Source organism: Astyanax mexicanus, chromosome 15, assembly GCF_023375975.1.
Source record: "Astyanax mexicanus isolate ESR-SI-001 chromosome 15, AstMex3_surface, whole genome shotgun sequence".
NCBI classification, from domain to species: Eukaryota; Metazoa; Chordata; class Actinopteri; order Characiformes; family Acestrorhamphidae; genus Astyanax; species Astyanax mexicanus.
This window is the reverse complement of record NC_064422.1, coordinates 7,963,699-7,980,058: the sequence shown is the minus strand read 5'-3', so window position 1 is coordinate 7,980,058 and position 16,360 is coordinate 7,963,699. Positions and strand designations below refer to the sequence as shown.

The following is a 16,360-nucleotide window of genomic DNA, read 5'->3' as shown; positions in this document are numbered from 1 at the left end:
AAGCTAAATATAAAAAGCACTTTTTAAATGATTATTTCATTTATTAAGGGAAAAATCTATCCAAACCAATCAAGCCCTTTGTGAAAAGTTAATTAAATCACATTTTTTGGAAAGCTAAAACCTGTAGAATCAAGAAATCACTTCAATAGAACCTGTCTGACAACATTAAGCAGATACAAGATCTCAAAAAGCTACACATTATGCTGTAATCTGAAGAAATTCAAAAACAGATAAGAAAACAAATGTCATTGACATCTATCTATGTCTGGAAAAGGTTCAAAAGTCATTTATAAAGCTTTGGGACTCCAGAGAACCACAGTGAGAGCTTCTCCATTAATTCACAAATGGAGAAAACATGTAACACTGGTGAACCTTCCCAGGAGTGACCGGCCCACCGAAATTACTCCAAAAGGGCATGAACAACTCATCCAGGAGGTCACAAAAGAACCCAGAACAACATTTAAAGAACTGCAGCTCTCACTTTTCTCAGTTAAGTGTTCTCATTGTTAATGATTTAATAATAAGAAAGAGACTGGGTGAAAATGGTGTCCATGAGTTCCAAGATAAAAAACACTGCTGACAAAAAAAGAACACAACGACCCGTCTCACATTTACCAACAATCATCAGGATGATCCCCATGGCTTTAATATTAAAAGTTTGTTTGATAAAACAAACAAGCAAAAACAAAATAAAATCTACAAGGGGGACAAAAAAATACAAATAAAAAATAAAGAGAGCACTTCAGTTTCTGAATCAGTTTATCTGTTTTTGCTATTTATATGTTTATGTTTGAGCAAAAAAATGATAAATGTTGTTTAATTCTATGAACTATAAACATTTCTCCCAAATTCCAAATAAAAATATTGTAATTTAGAGCATTTATTTGCAGAAAATGAGAAATAACTGAAATAACAAAAAATATGCAGAGCTTTCAGACCTTAAATAATGCAAAGAAAACAAGTTTTACAATAAATATTTGTTGGAAAAACCCTGGTTTTTAATTACAGTTTTCTTGCGTCTTTTTATTTATATACTCCTCCACCAGTCTTACACACTGCTTTTGGATAACTTTATGCTGCTTTACTCCTGATGCAAAAATTCAAACAGTTTAGCTTGGTTTGATGGCTTGTGATCATCCATCTTCCTCTTGATTATATTCCAGAGGATTTTAATTTGGTAAAATAAAAAAACTCATAATTGTTAAGTGGTCTCTTATTTTTTTTTTTTTTTTGCTGTATATATTTTTAAAATCTAGGGCTGTGTCAAGTGTTGATCAAGTGTCGTAAAAATCGAACTGAATTTTGCTGTGCTAAAAAATGTCCTTATTTAATCAGTTCCTGAAGTGTTACTTCAGTCTGATGTTCACTCTAAACTACTAATACTAATTGTCTGTGCAGGCTTTGGAATGAAGCTCCTGAAAGACAAAAAATCCTGAATATTCCAAACTTCCTCCAAAATAAAGAAATACTGCTACTTACCAGGTACGGCATCATCAGGTCGGCAAAGTAAACAAACGCTGCTCCCAGTGCAAAACCCACAGCAACCGGGAAGAAGGCAAAAGCCCCGTATTTCCCAGATTCCTCAGCCATCTCGATTGCAGGGGCCAACAGGGACCAGTACGAGGCTGCCAACATCACCTGCAGAGAGGGAAAGGAGAGTTAAACAAGATAGATAAGTAAAGTACATAAAGAAACACCACAAAACAGTTAGTGTGTACCTTAACCCTCCAAAGCCAAGTTCTTTAGACTAGTGTGAGCATTTAAATCTCTTGGAAGTGGCGAGCCTGTGGTGGGCCCTATCGTACACCCTGCGCAAGGTTGTGTCGTGATGCTCATTGCTATCTTACACCCCGGCAACAGTCTATTTTCACACCTTGCACCTGCACAATTGAAATAGCAACAGAGCTTAGGAATATATCTGCAGCGATGGGCGTGTGATGGTCTGGAAATGAGGTGTGTTCAGGATATTTTTTTGAGTATTGCTATCTTGGCACTGGAAAATCCAGGTTTGCCACTGACAGAAAAAAGCCTAGACAGGCATCAACAGTCAGACGTTCATTGCTATTTTGACAACAATAAACAGAACACACAATAAAATAACATTCTTGTTCCCATAAATGACCTAATTGCATACAGCACCTTTACAGCGTGAACAAGCAGGTCAGTTTCCTCTGCTGAAAAGTCTGCTACAAAAGCAGCGCTGTTAAAATAGCAATCCGCAAAAGTCAGAGCACACCTGGCTCTTAAAGGGAATGGCAAGTAACATGCTGTCAATTACGCATCATGCAGCTGGATTTAGGGCGTGTCGAGGTGTCTTTGGTATCATGAGGGCGCATAAAATATGCCTTGTGCATCTCAAAACACGTGAAAGGCATGAACTAATTCTGTTAATTAATCAAGGGTGTGTCCAAACCCTCATTGATTGTGGAAACTTCACACTAGACCTCAAGCAGCTTGGACTGTGTGTCTCTCCACTCTTCCTCCAGACTCTGCTCCCTTGATTTACTAATGAAATGTAAAATTTACTGATGATCAGTGATGGTTTGGAGAGACATTTCATCTGCTGGTGTTGATCCACTGTGTTTTATTATCAAGTCTAAAGTCTAAAGCAGGATTTGGCACACTGTCCACACTGCCAAAAGTACCAATTGGTCTTTTATAATATTCTAATATTCTATAAGAGACATTGATTTCTGGGTTTTCATTGGCTGTAAGCCATAATCATTAACAATAAAATAAATAAATGTTTAAAAAAAAGGAGAGTCTGGCACACCGCCTGCTCCTGCTCCTTTTTTTTATACACTGTTTGGACACACAGCTGAACTTTACTCAAGAGTGTGAGATGAACTGGCGCTTCTGGGTGTTCTGATGCTGCTCTTTAGCCCAGCTGTGAACTACAGGTCCTTCATTAGGGAGTGGAGGTCTGCATCCCCACTGAGCTTCCAGAGATGGTCTAGGGATTTTTATTTTTTTGGAAGGCTAAAGGAGATTCAATCCAGCAGATCTGGAGTATAGGGCAGATGGGAGAGTTGAGGACTCTCAGAGGATTTAAACAGAAAATACGAGTACGGTTTTAGTTAAAAAAAAAAAAAAAACATACAGCAACAAGTAAACAACTGGAAAAACGAGGAGGATATTATCAGTACAGTATCACACATGGTAAAAAAACAGGACCCTAATCATCATATTATTTGAGAGAACGTATCAACAAAGCAAAATGTAAAATAGCAGACCATCTACAACCCTAAAAGAAGAAGGGATATATAAGAAGGGAAATAAGCAGTGTCAAAACATTGCACATTTGAGACCACTTGAAAATGACGAGTTTCATTGATTTTACCAAATTGAAAACCTCTGGAATATAATCAAGAGGAAGATGGATGATCACAAGCCATCAAACCAAACTGAACTGCTTAAATTTCTGCACCAGGATTAAAGCAGCATAAAGTTATCCAAAAGCTGTGTGTAAGACTGGTGGAGGAGAACATGCAAAGATGCAAGAAAACTGTGAGTCATTCCAGTCATTCCACCAAATATTGATTGATGCAAATAAGCTGTTGCTGGTCACCACATGAAAGTGTTTGCTTGTGCTAAATGGCAAAACATGAAAAAAGCTAGTTCATGCTCAACTGTCAAAGAAGTAAAAAACTCATTAGAGTTGAAAGTACTCCCATCTCCATTATCTGTTGACTTGCTATGGACTGTAGGTACAGATCCCTCCCTCAGAAGAGGTCTGCTCTCTAATCCTGCTGCGTACTGTCTGAGGTTCTCAACCAGCAGAACAAAATGGTGTTTCTTTAACTGTTTGCCATGTTTCCTCTTCAGTCTGTTTAATTCATCCGTTTATCTCCTTAGGGAGAATTTTTCCTTCTTCCTTTTTCATATTTCATATTCATATTATTTTTTTATTCAAGGGGTAATTAATCATAGTTTACAATCTAGAACAATCTGTGTTCAAAGTTAAATCAGATACAAATATACTAAACACATTTAAATTTTAGATGAATATTTGTATTTTACATCTACATATCCATTACTAAAAGTCACCGTGTTAAGAAGGAAAATTATGATTAATCACATTAATACCACAGTTAGTTCTGACCCTGCAGTGTAATTGGCTGAGTGGCATTATATGAGTACTGTTATCAGCCGGTAATGCACTGTAAACGAAGCTCTGCATGTATTACTCCACCACATACAGGTAACCTAGCAACAATGCAGCGCTTACAAGCCAAACAGCGCGTTCATGCTTTAACGTAATATTGCCTACGTTCGCAGCACAACAGTGCCAATGTTAAACGTTATAGAACTCCCTCTCGTGTATTATTGCTTAATTAATCACAGAAAATTTTCAATAATTTATTCTTTTTATTAAAAAAAATTAAAACCCTAATATTAATACATGAAATGAAGCTGACCAGTTGTCCAAAACATAAAACATCTTGGGTTTCTACTATTTGCAATAAAATAAAGTAAAAATAAATGTAAGAAAGAAAAACTAAGGTTTGATTTTGGGTTGTGTTAAGCACACTCCCACCCTTAAGCATACTCTCAGGCTTTGGCGGACGACCCCTTTAATCACCGGTCTACATCCGGCAGAACCTTGATCTTCTCTAGGGTTCTCTAATGGCCTGGGTGTTTCAGTTCAAGGAGGAGCGGAACAAACACAACATTAGCTCCATTCACTTTCAAAACCAGACACCTCTTCTACATAATGAAGAGGAGACGCGACACGCTCCGGACGCCTTTGATGTGGAGCTCATTCTCAGTAGTGCTCAGCGGTGAGGAGGACACTTTATGATGAAGGTTGATGGACTTTTTAAAAGCCTTTAAAACGAGGTGTAAATAAAGTTGTCTGGGTGGGCTGCAGAGCTACCAACAACCACTTTATATACTAGTTCCTGTCCCATGACTTTTGCCATGTCCTATGGAAGCTAAAGAACGAAGCACTAAACTGTGGGATATGTGTACAATTATACTACTTTGTACTACTAAACCCTCCAAGTTGTGAGGTGGGCGAGGTATCGGTACTGGTATCGGTATCGGAAATTTTAAAACAATACCCAGTCCTAATTATTCTTGACATAATGATGCTGAGGAGAAGTTAAAACCGGTATGTATTTTTCATATAGCCCAATACCACTAGAGGCGCTGCAAAGCGCAGTTTAGAGCAGCACCACCAAGAAACAGATACAGCTTGCTAGCTAATGCTAGCCATTTAGCATAACAAGCTAATACACTGGAGTAATTCTAGCTCTAGCTCTAGCTCGGTGGAGTCAAACACTAATCTCGCTCTGCCTTGCCTGAAGAGAAATTAGAGCAGCACTTTATCTGAGAAGCTCCTGCTGCTGTTCCTCACCATATGAGTATTTTCTTTTATCAGAGTAAAATAGAAAAACAAACAGCAAACAGCAAATATCTATTCATTTATTCAGCACAAGTGATAAAACTCCCTAAATCTCTGGATACAAGGTGCAAATAAACTTCAAGAGCGGTAACTTCAGACTTTTTAAATATAATAATACTGTAGCTTGGAGGATAATTTTAATGCACAGTGCATTGAATTTATTTGTAAGCTAGAGAAAGAAGGGAACTGTGCTGCTTTTAATATTGTAATGCCTCTAATAGCTTCAATAATTACATAATGTAAATTGATATTGAAAAACCTCTTTAAATATTTTAAAGAGGGTCCATTTTAGGTATTTTAGGTCCATTTTTAGTGTTTATGGAACTTTTTATAATATTTAGTTTTGTAAAGGAAGCCGTGTTAAAGTACTGTAGTTGTTGGTGTATTTCTTTTTTTTAAGGCCTGTTGTTTACATTCTTTCTTGTCTGTTTTTCTGCTTATGAAGTTAGATTTCTTCATATATAGTGTAGTTTTTTGGGGGAAAAGTAAACCCAATAGTAATCAAAGCCTTAGTGGTTTATGTTATAGGTACTACTAACAGTAGAGCAAGTCACCAACCTATATTAAAGCTAGTCAATAAAATAAAATAATAAAAATACAGTGAAACCGTCAGAATCTTGAACAATACCATAATATACATTTGAGGTCTTACTGCCCAGCACTAGTTACATATACAGTACAGGCCAAAAGTTTGGACACACCTTCTCATTCAATGCGTTTTTTTTTTTCATGAGTATTTACATTGTAGATTCTCACTGAAGGCATCAAAACTATGAATGAACACATGTGGAGTTTATTTTGTTCTTAACAAAAAAAGAGCTGTCCTCCACAGTCACCGGACCTGAACCCAATCCAGATTTGAGGTTTGGGGTGAGCTGGACCACAGAGTGAAGAAGGCAAAGGAGCAACAAGTGCTAATAAACACCTCTGGGAACTCCTTTCTTCATTTCACGTGGCCACCTCTTGAAGCTCATTGAGAGAATGATGCCAAGAGTGTGCAAAGCAGTAATCAGAGCAAAGGGGGGCTATTTGAATTTTTTTTAAGTTATTTCACTTTTTTTATTAAGTACATAAAACTCCACATGTGTTCATTCATAGTTTTGATTTCTTCAGTGAGAATCTAAAATGTAAATAGTCATGAAAATAAAGAAAACGCACTGAAAAAGGGAAGGTGTGTCCAAACTTTTGGCCTGTACTGTATGTATGTGTATAGCTCCCACAGTCAGGTGTGCACAGCCGGGTGCTGGTGGATGTACTGCACATTTGTGTGTGTGTGTGTGTTTTTAGGGGTTGGGTTTTGAATCATTTATACACCACTGCTACGAACACCACGTCGCGGAGAGCAACGCCGTGCCACAGAACACACTCGGCGAGTCTGACACACTCGGGCGAAGCCTGATCAAAGACATATTCATTTATCCTCCGGCTCTGCAGTAACATTTCACTCTGAGCCGTGACATTTTCTCCCACAGACCATCTAAAAAAAAAAACCGCAAAGAATCTCCGAACAAACAAAGCAGCCTGGCTGGATATCTGAGCGCCGCACTGTTTCTGAGCATTAATATTCAGACGGGAGCTTCGTGACGGACGTCTGCTGATGTTCATTTAGCGGGTTCCATCAGCCAGGGCCAAAGCAGAAACGCAGGGTTTCAGTTCTGTTCACTTCAGAGCTTATGGCTCTCTCTGAATCAAAGATCGTAAACAAAAATCTAACCAGGTCAAAGGTCACAACTGACTGGTCAGATTTAATGAAGCATATATGGTGATGATAACCGCAACATTATCTACTCAACTTTGTTATCTACCCCATGTATTGCAGTCTAACTGAGCTATGTGGGCTCTACACTCCCAGCAGTAAGGGTGATTTTAGACTGCATGCAGCAGCTGCACAGATGTACGTTAAACCCCACTGGGAACAATTGTTTCCACAGTGCCAAAGCAGTTTGCTGCTGATCAGTGAACAGTGAAATGCTGCTTGATTGAGTTGAGATCTAGTGATTGACTCGGCCACTGCAGAAAATTCCACTTCTTTGCCTTAAAAAAAAAAACTCATGGGTTCCTTTTGCAGTATGTTTTGGTCGTTGTCCATCTGTACTGTTAAGCACCATCCAATCATCCTTGCTGCATTTGGTTGAAGCTGAGCAGAAAGGAAATCCCTGTACACTACAGAATTTATCCTTCTGCATTTGTCTTTGGTCACATCTTTAATAAACACTAGTGACCCAACCCCGCTTGAAGCCATGCACACCCATACTTCCACCACCATGTTTAACAGAGGATGTGGAGAGCTTTGTGTCGAGCTTTTTTTAGAAATGCGCTATGTAAGTATTACTTCATTCATCATTAATTCAGTGTTTGGTCACTTTACATATCATGTAAAACACACTTTCTACATTTTCTAGAGGTGTAGATCCATGTTTTAGCCATGTTTTATAGACAACAGTACTATAAATATCAATCTAGAGCTCCTAAAGATCAGCTTTTGCTTGTAGCCAAACAGGTATGTGGATTGGACATGGTACTATTTTTATATTTGGTCCCAACTGTGTTCACATTTCAAATGCACCAGCTGTTTTAGAAAGAGATAAAGTGTTTAAAAATGTCTGCTTGGCTGGTGGTAGAATTTTCATTTGTTTTAATGATCTCCATTATCAGTGTGCAACTGCGCTGAGGTTTGCTTCAACATGCCACATCTAAACACATCCCATAATCTCATTACTTACAGCCAGCCTGGGACAGATTAACATCCCAACATGAAGCTGTGCAGCATCCAGAGCTGGAGGCAGCAGTCCTCATCACGACCGAACTGAATTGATTCACCAGGATGCGGAGGACCGCCCTCACCCCAATTAAACTCCTTATTAAAAAACATGCGCCGTCAGCAAACGCGCAAACACGCAAACGCAGAGCTGACGATTCGTCTGAGGCCTTGTAATATTCCCACCTGGACCAGCCCAGAATATGTTGGTGAGTCAGCGTATTTGTATTTAAAATACGTGTTTATTATGCCATGCTTTAGGTGGTGTGCTTAATTACGGCAGATTTCTGAACAGTTTGCTCTGTTAAATCTGGATCCTGTTGGAGGCAATTACAGAGATCAGACATCTGGTTAAACAACAACAACAAAAACAACAGTGCACGCTCACTAGCTAATCCGCCAAGAGATTTTGCCCAGGATTACAACAAAAAGTAAAGGGCTAATTCGATGGAAAACAACCTGAATCCATTGGACTGCGAAGCTCTTTTCAAAACATCCCAATTTCCTGTCTGCATTCAGAGTTAATAACCCTTGCATTACCTGCAGCAATTCCATTAGCACATTCAGCTCACACCATAACGGGATTAATTAGATTTAAGCAGAGGCGTTAGCTGAGATTGGCAGTGTTGGTTTAGCGCGAGCATAATTAGCCAATTACAGCAACACTTCTCCAGATGGAACTTCCCGAGTTGCAGAAACTGTCAGACGGTTGTTAGTTTCTCTCAAAAAAAATATGAAAATCTTCTTTCTTTCTATTTCCTTCAACAGCAGTAGAGACGGGAGTGATCCGATCCAATATTGGGATTGATTGGGGTTCGATACTAACACACTTAAAGTATCGGGTTCCAGGTGAACAAGGCTGAACCAGATTCTAGTCTATAGTTTATAGCTGGACTATAAATGCACTGTGACATAACCAAACGACACATCAATACATTGGCGTAGGAACCAGGGGGAAATATCAGAATATCAGAAACAGGTGGATTGATTTGTCCATTCCAAAAAATGATACTGCAGAAAAAGCAGAAATTGTTTTAAAATAAACTTTTATTTTGAAAGCGCAACGAAATCTTCACCCCTGCCATGAAAAGCACCTCCTCTCAAGAGCGTGATTCTAATTAAAAGTTAGCTAAAGCAATTATCTCCGCTTTTATTAATAAGACGTGCGTACGTGCTGCCGAGAGAGGGTGCTTTTTCTGGCGGGGGTGCTGAATTCAGAACACCAGCTTTAAATGCAAGGTCAGTTATGAGAGCAATGAATCGCAACACAAAATGGAAAATTGTGCTGGGCCATCTTTAATAAGGAGCATTAAAGCGACACTAGTAAGGATGCCTAAGTAAACAAAACTGTAATTCATAAAAATGTCAAAGTCAAACGAGCGCTAAATATTATTCTTTACAGATTTCTCTTCTGAAAACTGTTTATTTGTGTCACGCCCTCCTCTGTTTCCCTGTGTTTTCTGTGTTTCCCAGTGTGTTTCCCCAGTTATTTTCCATCACGTGTCTGTAATTTGTAGCTCCGCCCCTTGTTACCTGTCTCCCCAGGTGTTCATTGTTTCCTGTTAGTATAAATAGTACCCTTTTGTCTATGTTTATTCGTCGGCCTTTGCACCTTCCTCTGTCGTTTGTCTTGCCACGTTTATAGTAGTTTTTTCCACGCTCCTTAGTTCTTTGTTTATCAGTTACTCTCTGTTTATTCCGTGTTTCTTTCTCTAGTTTGTTTCCTTGTTTATTTCTTGTATATATTTATGTTTATTTCCTTGTTTATTTTCCTTAGTCCTGTTTAGTTAAGCTCCTTGTTGTTTCCCTAGTTTGTTTTATTAGCCTCCCTGTCTGTTTATGTTATTATTATCTCTGGTTTGTTTTGGTTTGTTTCTTGTTTATTTGTTTATTTACATATTAAAGTCTGTCTTACTCATTTTTACGTCCGCCTCCCGTCTGCTCTACCGTTACAATTTGGGTGAGTAAAGCGCTTCCTTTTTATTTACCATAAGCTTAGATTTTTCAAAATTTTGTCTAAAGGTGAGTTTTCAGTGAAGTTTCTACAGCACTAAGGCTGGGTGCAGCAGCATTAGCATTAGAATATGCCTGCCAATAGCGCTAGACTGAGAAACCCTGAGTTTTCCGGTAACCCAGGGTGCAATCAGCTATCAGTTTGTCTCAAGTAGCTTGTTTTAACACTGTAAACGCACAGACTACAGTCCAACATACTCGCCTCTCAACGAGTAGCGAGAAGAGCAAGTGCTGTGGTTAGAGGCTAATGCTAATGCAGCTGCACCTAGCCTTAGTGCTGGAGAAACTTGACTGAAAACTCACCCTTATAACGCTGCACTTCAGCAGAAAGGCTTTATACTGCTCCTTAATACCTGACTGGTAGAATTTTTACATAAGGAGCACCAGATTTTAAAAAAAGGTAAGAAAAATACAGTAGTGAATGAGACGTATAGCATATTTTAGACCTAAAAAAAAAAGGTTTTTCAGGAAATTTTTGGGTCGTGAGCATATCTGGGAAGGCCTTATAAGTCCGAGAAACATCCACACCACACTTTTAATGCAAAATAGGACAAGTAAACTGCTATTACAGCCACTGAGGGGGGAGGGGGACATCTCTTCTGCAATCATGAGCTTTCTTGTCTCCCTCTGATTGCTAAGAGAGAAATAATGAAGCTGGGCCTAGTGGTGCATTCCAGGTCAATTAAGCCACGACACCTGTCAGAGAGGTGTTGCGTAAAAATAGATTACTTCATTTTCTCAAGCCCCCGTTCCTTCCGCAGGAAGTGCTTGGAGTACGCATGCAGCTGTATAATCACATGCTCCCCAGAGTGCTGGCAGAACCCGCCGCCAAGGAAAAACATCCACGTCCTCCAGCGATTTCAGCAGTCCGCTTAATAGCTAATTACAGCCGAGACGGCAGTCTGCAGAGCATGGGAGTCTACTGCCTTGCCGACCAGCCCAGACAAAACCGGCCCTGGCAGAAACGCAATCTCAAAAACACGGGGCAAAAGCACAGGGAAGCGTTCGAGACCTTGAGAAGTGAAGGACCACTGTGCCTCTGTGCTCAGCAGAGCAAAAAGCAACTCAACCTCCTGTGTTTCTAATCACGTAATTAATCTATCACGAAGCGTAACCCAACATAAACCAGGGCAAACTGGGTGAAACAACACTGAGTCAAAGTCAAAGACGTTTCTCGACTTTCCAGGCTGGGGAATGCAGAGATGCAGTGCATGCATCACCAAAAATGCTGGTGCAGTATTAGTTTGAAATGCTGTTCAGAAGGAACATGAAGGTTGCCAGAAAAATAATAACAATTCATTCTTAAACATTTTTAGACTGATATAAGCAATATTTTTTGATCTACATAGTCCTACTTTATAATAGGTCTCTAATAACTGTGCAGTTACACATTAACAATCATGTAATAACAGTGCAATTACTGGTGATGTTCACACTGATACAGATTTACTACAGTAGTACACATTAGGTAATTACACATGTATTACACTGGAGAACCTCAGACACAGACTCTGGAATATACTTCAGAAAAAAAAAATAAAGCAGTAAACAAGTCACAGAAAGTTACCGTTAAAGAAACTTTGAAGGAGAGTTTATTATTGAGCGTTTTCAACAATGGATTAATTAATTACAGATACTCACTGGAGAGCGATGATGATGTAGTTTTTAGAAACTGTAGGACTTCTTTTTAGAAAAATAAGCTTTATGCTGATATGTTGAGTCATTCTATTCTTTTTTCTTTTCTCATTTTTTCTGCCTATTTTCTCCCCAATTTACACAGCCAATTACCACAGCCAATTACCCACTCATTAGGACTCCCCCTATCACTAGTGATGCCCCAACACACCAGGAGGGTGAAGACTAGCACATGCCTCCTCCGATACATGTGAAGTCAGACTCCGCCTCTTTTTGAACTGCAGCTGTTGCAGCATTGCAGAGTAGCATCACAGCGCATACATCAGCTCACAGACGCCTTGTGCTGATCTACATCACCCTTTGGAGTGATGTGGGGAGAAAGCGCTATCTGCCCACCCAGAGAGAGCTAGGCTAGAACCAGCTAGAAGCAGTTCATGCTGATTAAAATATGACTAGGATTTTTCCTAATGCTTACAGATGATATTCTGCCCTTTAACATACAGCCAATCAGTTCGCTGGTAACTCAATGAGAGGAGGAGGGTTAACATGGTGCTGGAGGGGAAAGTTCCTATAGGACATAATTAACCTCTCAGTGAAAGTAAAATTGGAGCTAATATTTGCCCTCAGCATCAGGGATATACTTGCCCCATCAAGCAGCCGGGTCATTTAATGCTGAACGCTGGTTCTGAGAGACTCGCCTTCAGGATATTACTCTATACAACAGAGTCCTCCCCCTGTCAAATAACATTCCCTGCAACATATTTGGTCTTCTGTTTCCTTCAGTTGGAGATGAAAAATATTAGACTTCATTTTGCTGTTTATATGTAAGCTTATATATGTTTTTATACATACATATCATCTTAATTCCCTGAAATACTCAATCATTACATACACACTGAGAGGGGCAAACTTAGATGTAGGTCATTAGCACATACAGCTATATATTTGGAAAAAAATAAGTTCACTTCAGTTTCTGAATAAGTTTTTTTGATTCTGAGTAAAATGAACATTGTTGTTTAATTCTATAAACTACAGACAACATTTCTACCAAATTCCAAAGAGAAATATTGTCATTTAGAGCATTTATTTGCAGAAAATGAGAAATGGCTGAAATAAAAAAAAAAGATGCAGAGCTTTCAGACCTCAAATAATGCAAAGAAACCAAGTTCATATTCATAAAATTTTAAGATTTTAGAAATCAATATTTGGTGGAATAACCCTGGTTTTTGTTTTCATGTTCTCCTCCTCCACCAGTCTTACACACTGCTTTTGGATAACTTTATGCTTCACACTCCTGGTGCAAAAATTCAAGCAGTTCAGTTTGGTGGTTTGATGGTTTGCGATCATCCATCTTCCTCTTGATTATATTCCAGAGGTTTTCTATTTGGTAAAATCAAAGAATATATACCACAAAAAATATTCTTAAAACCTTAATATTGTAACTAGCCAACTTCGTCAGTTAATAAGGCTATGCACTGCATACTCATTAAACCGAAATAGACCAAGAACAATAATATAATTTACAATTACTTTAGTCTGCTTTAAAATAATTAACAATGTTTAAGAATATAAAACACCTTCTAAACTCTTAGGCATTTAGCCTAAGCCCAATAAGCACTGTCTGACATGCACTGCAGCTCAGCATATGCCTTTAAGTAGAGCTGGGCGATTAATCGATTTTATCAATTAATTCGAATTTACAGTTAAGGACGATGTGTTTTTATGAAAATCGATTTTCTCTAAGTTTTAATTTTCACCACTGACGCTCCCCTGAGCTTAGCCCCGCCCCTCTCTCCCACGCGCAGCCACGCGCCTCTTTGTCCCTCTGCCAAACCACACCCACCCCCCGCTCTTATAAAAAAATTTAACAACATGGCAAAAAAGTGATTTATGTAATTTACATTAAAAAATAAAATTATTTTGAGACTATTTATTTGCCTATTTAAAAAAGCAACAGAAGTTGTTTCATTTGTTGGAGTTCATTTGTAACATTTCTAACATATTTAGAGTGTTTTTTACTAACAATGTTAATCCTTTACAGCTTCAAAAACATGTATTTTGTAAATTAGGCGATGACGTCATTTAGCGACTTCGAGCGACTTTTATGAGATTTTAGTAGATGAAAAAAAATCGATTTAAATCGAAGATTTTTTTTTTCGGGCCATAACGCCCAGCTCTACCTATAAGTACCTCAAACTGCATTATTTTCTCCATACAGCACCTTCAGCAGAGCAGAGGAGACATGTCCTTTAGAAGCCTTGGAGCGAAACAGAGACCTGCTCAATTAAGTTTCCGAGTGCTCTGTCAGTGTTGGTTGTGCAGCTTCCACCCTAAAAAGTGCCTTTCCGTCCCCAGAGCTGAGACCGTCGCTACTCTGAGAGGTTTTAGGAAGCGAGGCACAACGCGGCACTCTGGGCGAAATCCATGATTAGAAACAAACATGGGCACTTGACAAAGAGCGAAAGTGAAATGGCAAATGGGGGAAAGAGAACATAATAGGAAAGAATGTAGAGGAAACGACTGGAGAGCGGCCCTGCAGTTCAGAATTGATTTGGTAAGGTGAGACCAGAGGCTTATCGAGCACAGAGGCACTTGACTTGAATGCCAGTTAGCCCAACAGTGTCTTTAAGACAAGAAGTACAGTGATCTGCTCAGTGATCTGACAAGACCTTTTATAGACTTATATATATATACTTATATATATCTCCACGGGCACCAGAGGAACTACTGCAGGAGTGGATGATCTAGCAGCTAGTGATGATCTGCAGCAAATCCAGCTTTAAACCCCATCCCGGCGTGTTGGTGTTAGGGCCGTACAATAAATCTGATTTTTAGATTTTTAGAGCTGTGATAACTCCTTAAATAACAGTAAACTTAATTTGCATTACACAATTCCAGCAACAGATACAGTACATTAACTTTAACTATTTACCTTCTGCTCTGTTTTGAAAAACACATTTGAGGAACTATATCTTATTCAATAAGTTGTTAAACTCAACTCAACCTGATGGTGCCATCTCTACCCATCAATCAACAGACAATCCACAAGATGCTGCTCTGTCTTTCAGTAATATTCCTTTTCAGTTCTCATTGGGGTAGAGTGAGGTACAGTGAGATAAAGTGAGGTAGAGTGAGGTAGAACATGGAAAACTGAGGGAGACTGAAGCAGCACAAGGTAAAGGGAGGTATGGCGAGGCAGAGTGAAGTTGAGTTTGGTAGAGGGAGACAAAAGGATGCAGAGCAAGGTCAAATGACGTAGAGAGAGGTAGAGGGAGGTAGAGTAAGAGTAGGGTACAGCAGGGCAAAGTGAGGTACAATGAGTTAGAGCAAGGTAAAGTGTGGTAGACGGAAGTACAGCAAGATAAAGTGAAGGCGAGTGAGGTAGAATGCGGCAGAACAAGGTAAAATAAAGGAGAGTGAGATAGACTGAGGTACAGTGAGGTAAAGTGAGGACGAGGGAGGTAGAGCAAGGTAAAGTAAAGAGTGAGGGAGAGTAAGGAAAAGTGAAGGACAGTTAGATAGAGTAAGGTAGAGTGAGGTAGAGTGAGGCAGAGTAAGGTAAAGTGAAGGACAGATAGATAGAGTAAGGTAGAGTGAGGTAGAGTGAGGCAAAACAAGTAAAATAAAGGAGAATGAGCTAAAGTGTGGCCAAATAAGGTAAAGAGAGGAAGAGTGAGGCAGAGCGTAGTAAAGTGAGGCAGAGTGAAGCAGCATGAGGTAAAGTGAGGTATAGCAAAAGGCAGAGTAAAGTTGAGCAAAGTTGAGTGCAGTAGGGTAAATAGGGCAAAGTGAGGCAGAGTGGGGTAGAGTGGGGTAATGTGAAGCAGAGTGAGGTACTGTGTGGTAGAGGGAGGTTGAGTGCGGTAGAGGAAGGTACAGTAAGGTACAGCAAAGTAAAGTGAGGAAAAGTAAAGAAAAGTGAGGCTGAGTGAGGTAGAATGAGGCAGTGTGACTCAGAGTGAGGTAGCATGTGGTAGGGCACAGTACAGGGAGATGCGTAGAGGTAGATGATGAAGTAGAAGGAGGTAGTGTGAGGTACAGCAAGGCAGAGTGTGGTAAACTAACAAACAATATACAGCTCTGGAAAAAATAAGAGACCACTTACAAATGATGAGTTCCTTTGATTTACCAAATTGAAAACCTCTGGAATATAATCAAGAGGAAGATGGATGATCGCAAACCATCAACCCAAGCTCAACTGCTCCAGGAGTGGCATAAAGTTATCCAAAAGCAGTGTGTAAGACTGGTGGAGGAGAACATGCCAAGTTGCATAAAAAACTGTGATTAAAAAACAGGGTCATTCCACAAAATATTGATTTCTGAACTCGAATATGAATATAAATTTTTGAAAATGAATATGAATATAAACTATAAACATCTTTTTTTTTTTTTTTCCAGCCATTTCTCATTTTCTGCAAACAAATGCTCTAAATGACAATATTTTTATTTGGGATTTGGGAGAAATGTTGTCCATAGTTTATAGAATAAAACAACAATGTTTATTTTATTCAAACGTATACCTATAAATAGCCAAATTAGAGAAACTG

The 16,360-nt window shown here is 39.1% G+C and overlaps 1 protein-coding gene across 2 annotated transcripts in view; it reads right to left on the bottom strand.

The window, feature by feature from the left end:
* LOC111192387 (zinc transporter ZIP11) overlaps window positions 1–16,360 on the bottom strand; it is a 160,357-nt gene that overhangs the window by 123,849 nt on the left and 20,148 nt on the right. For both annotated transcript variants that reach the window (XM_022669325.2, XM_049464816.1), the window contains one exon: window positions 1,480–1,638. In XM_022669325.2, the coding sequence (XP_022525046.1) occupies window positions 1,480–1,638 (159 nt within the window). The remainder of the gene's footprint in view (window positions 1–1,479; window positions 1,639–16,360) is intronic.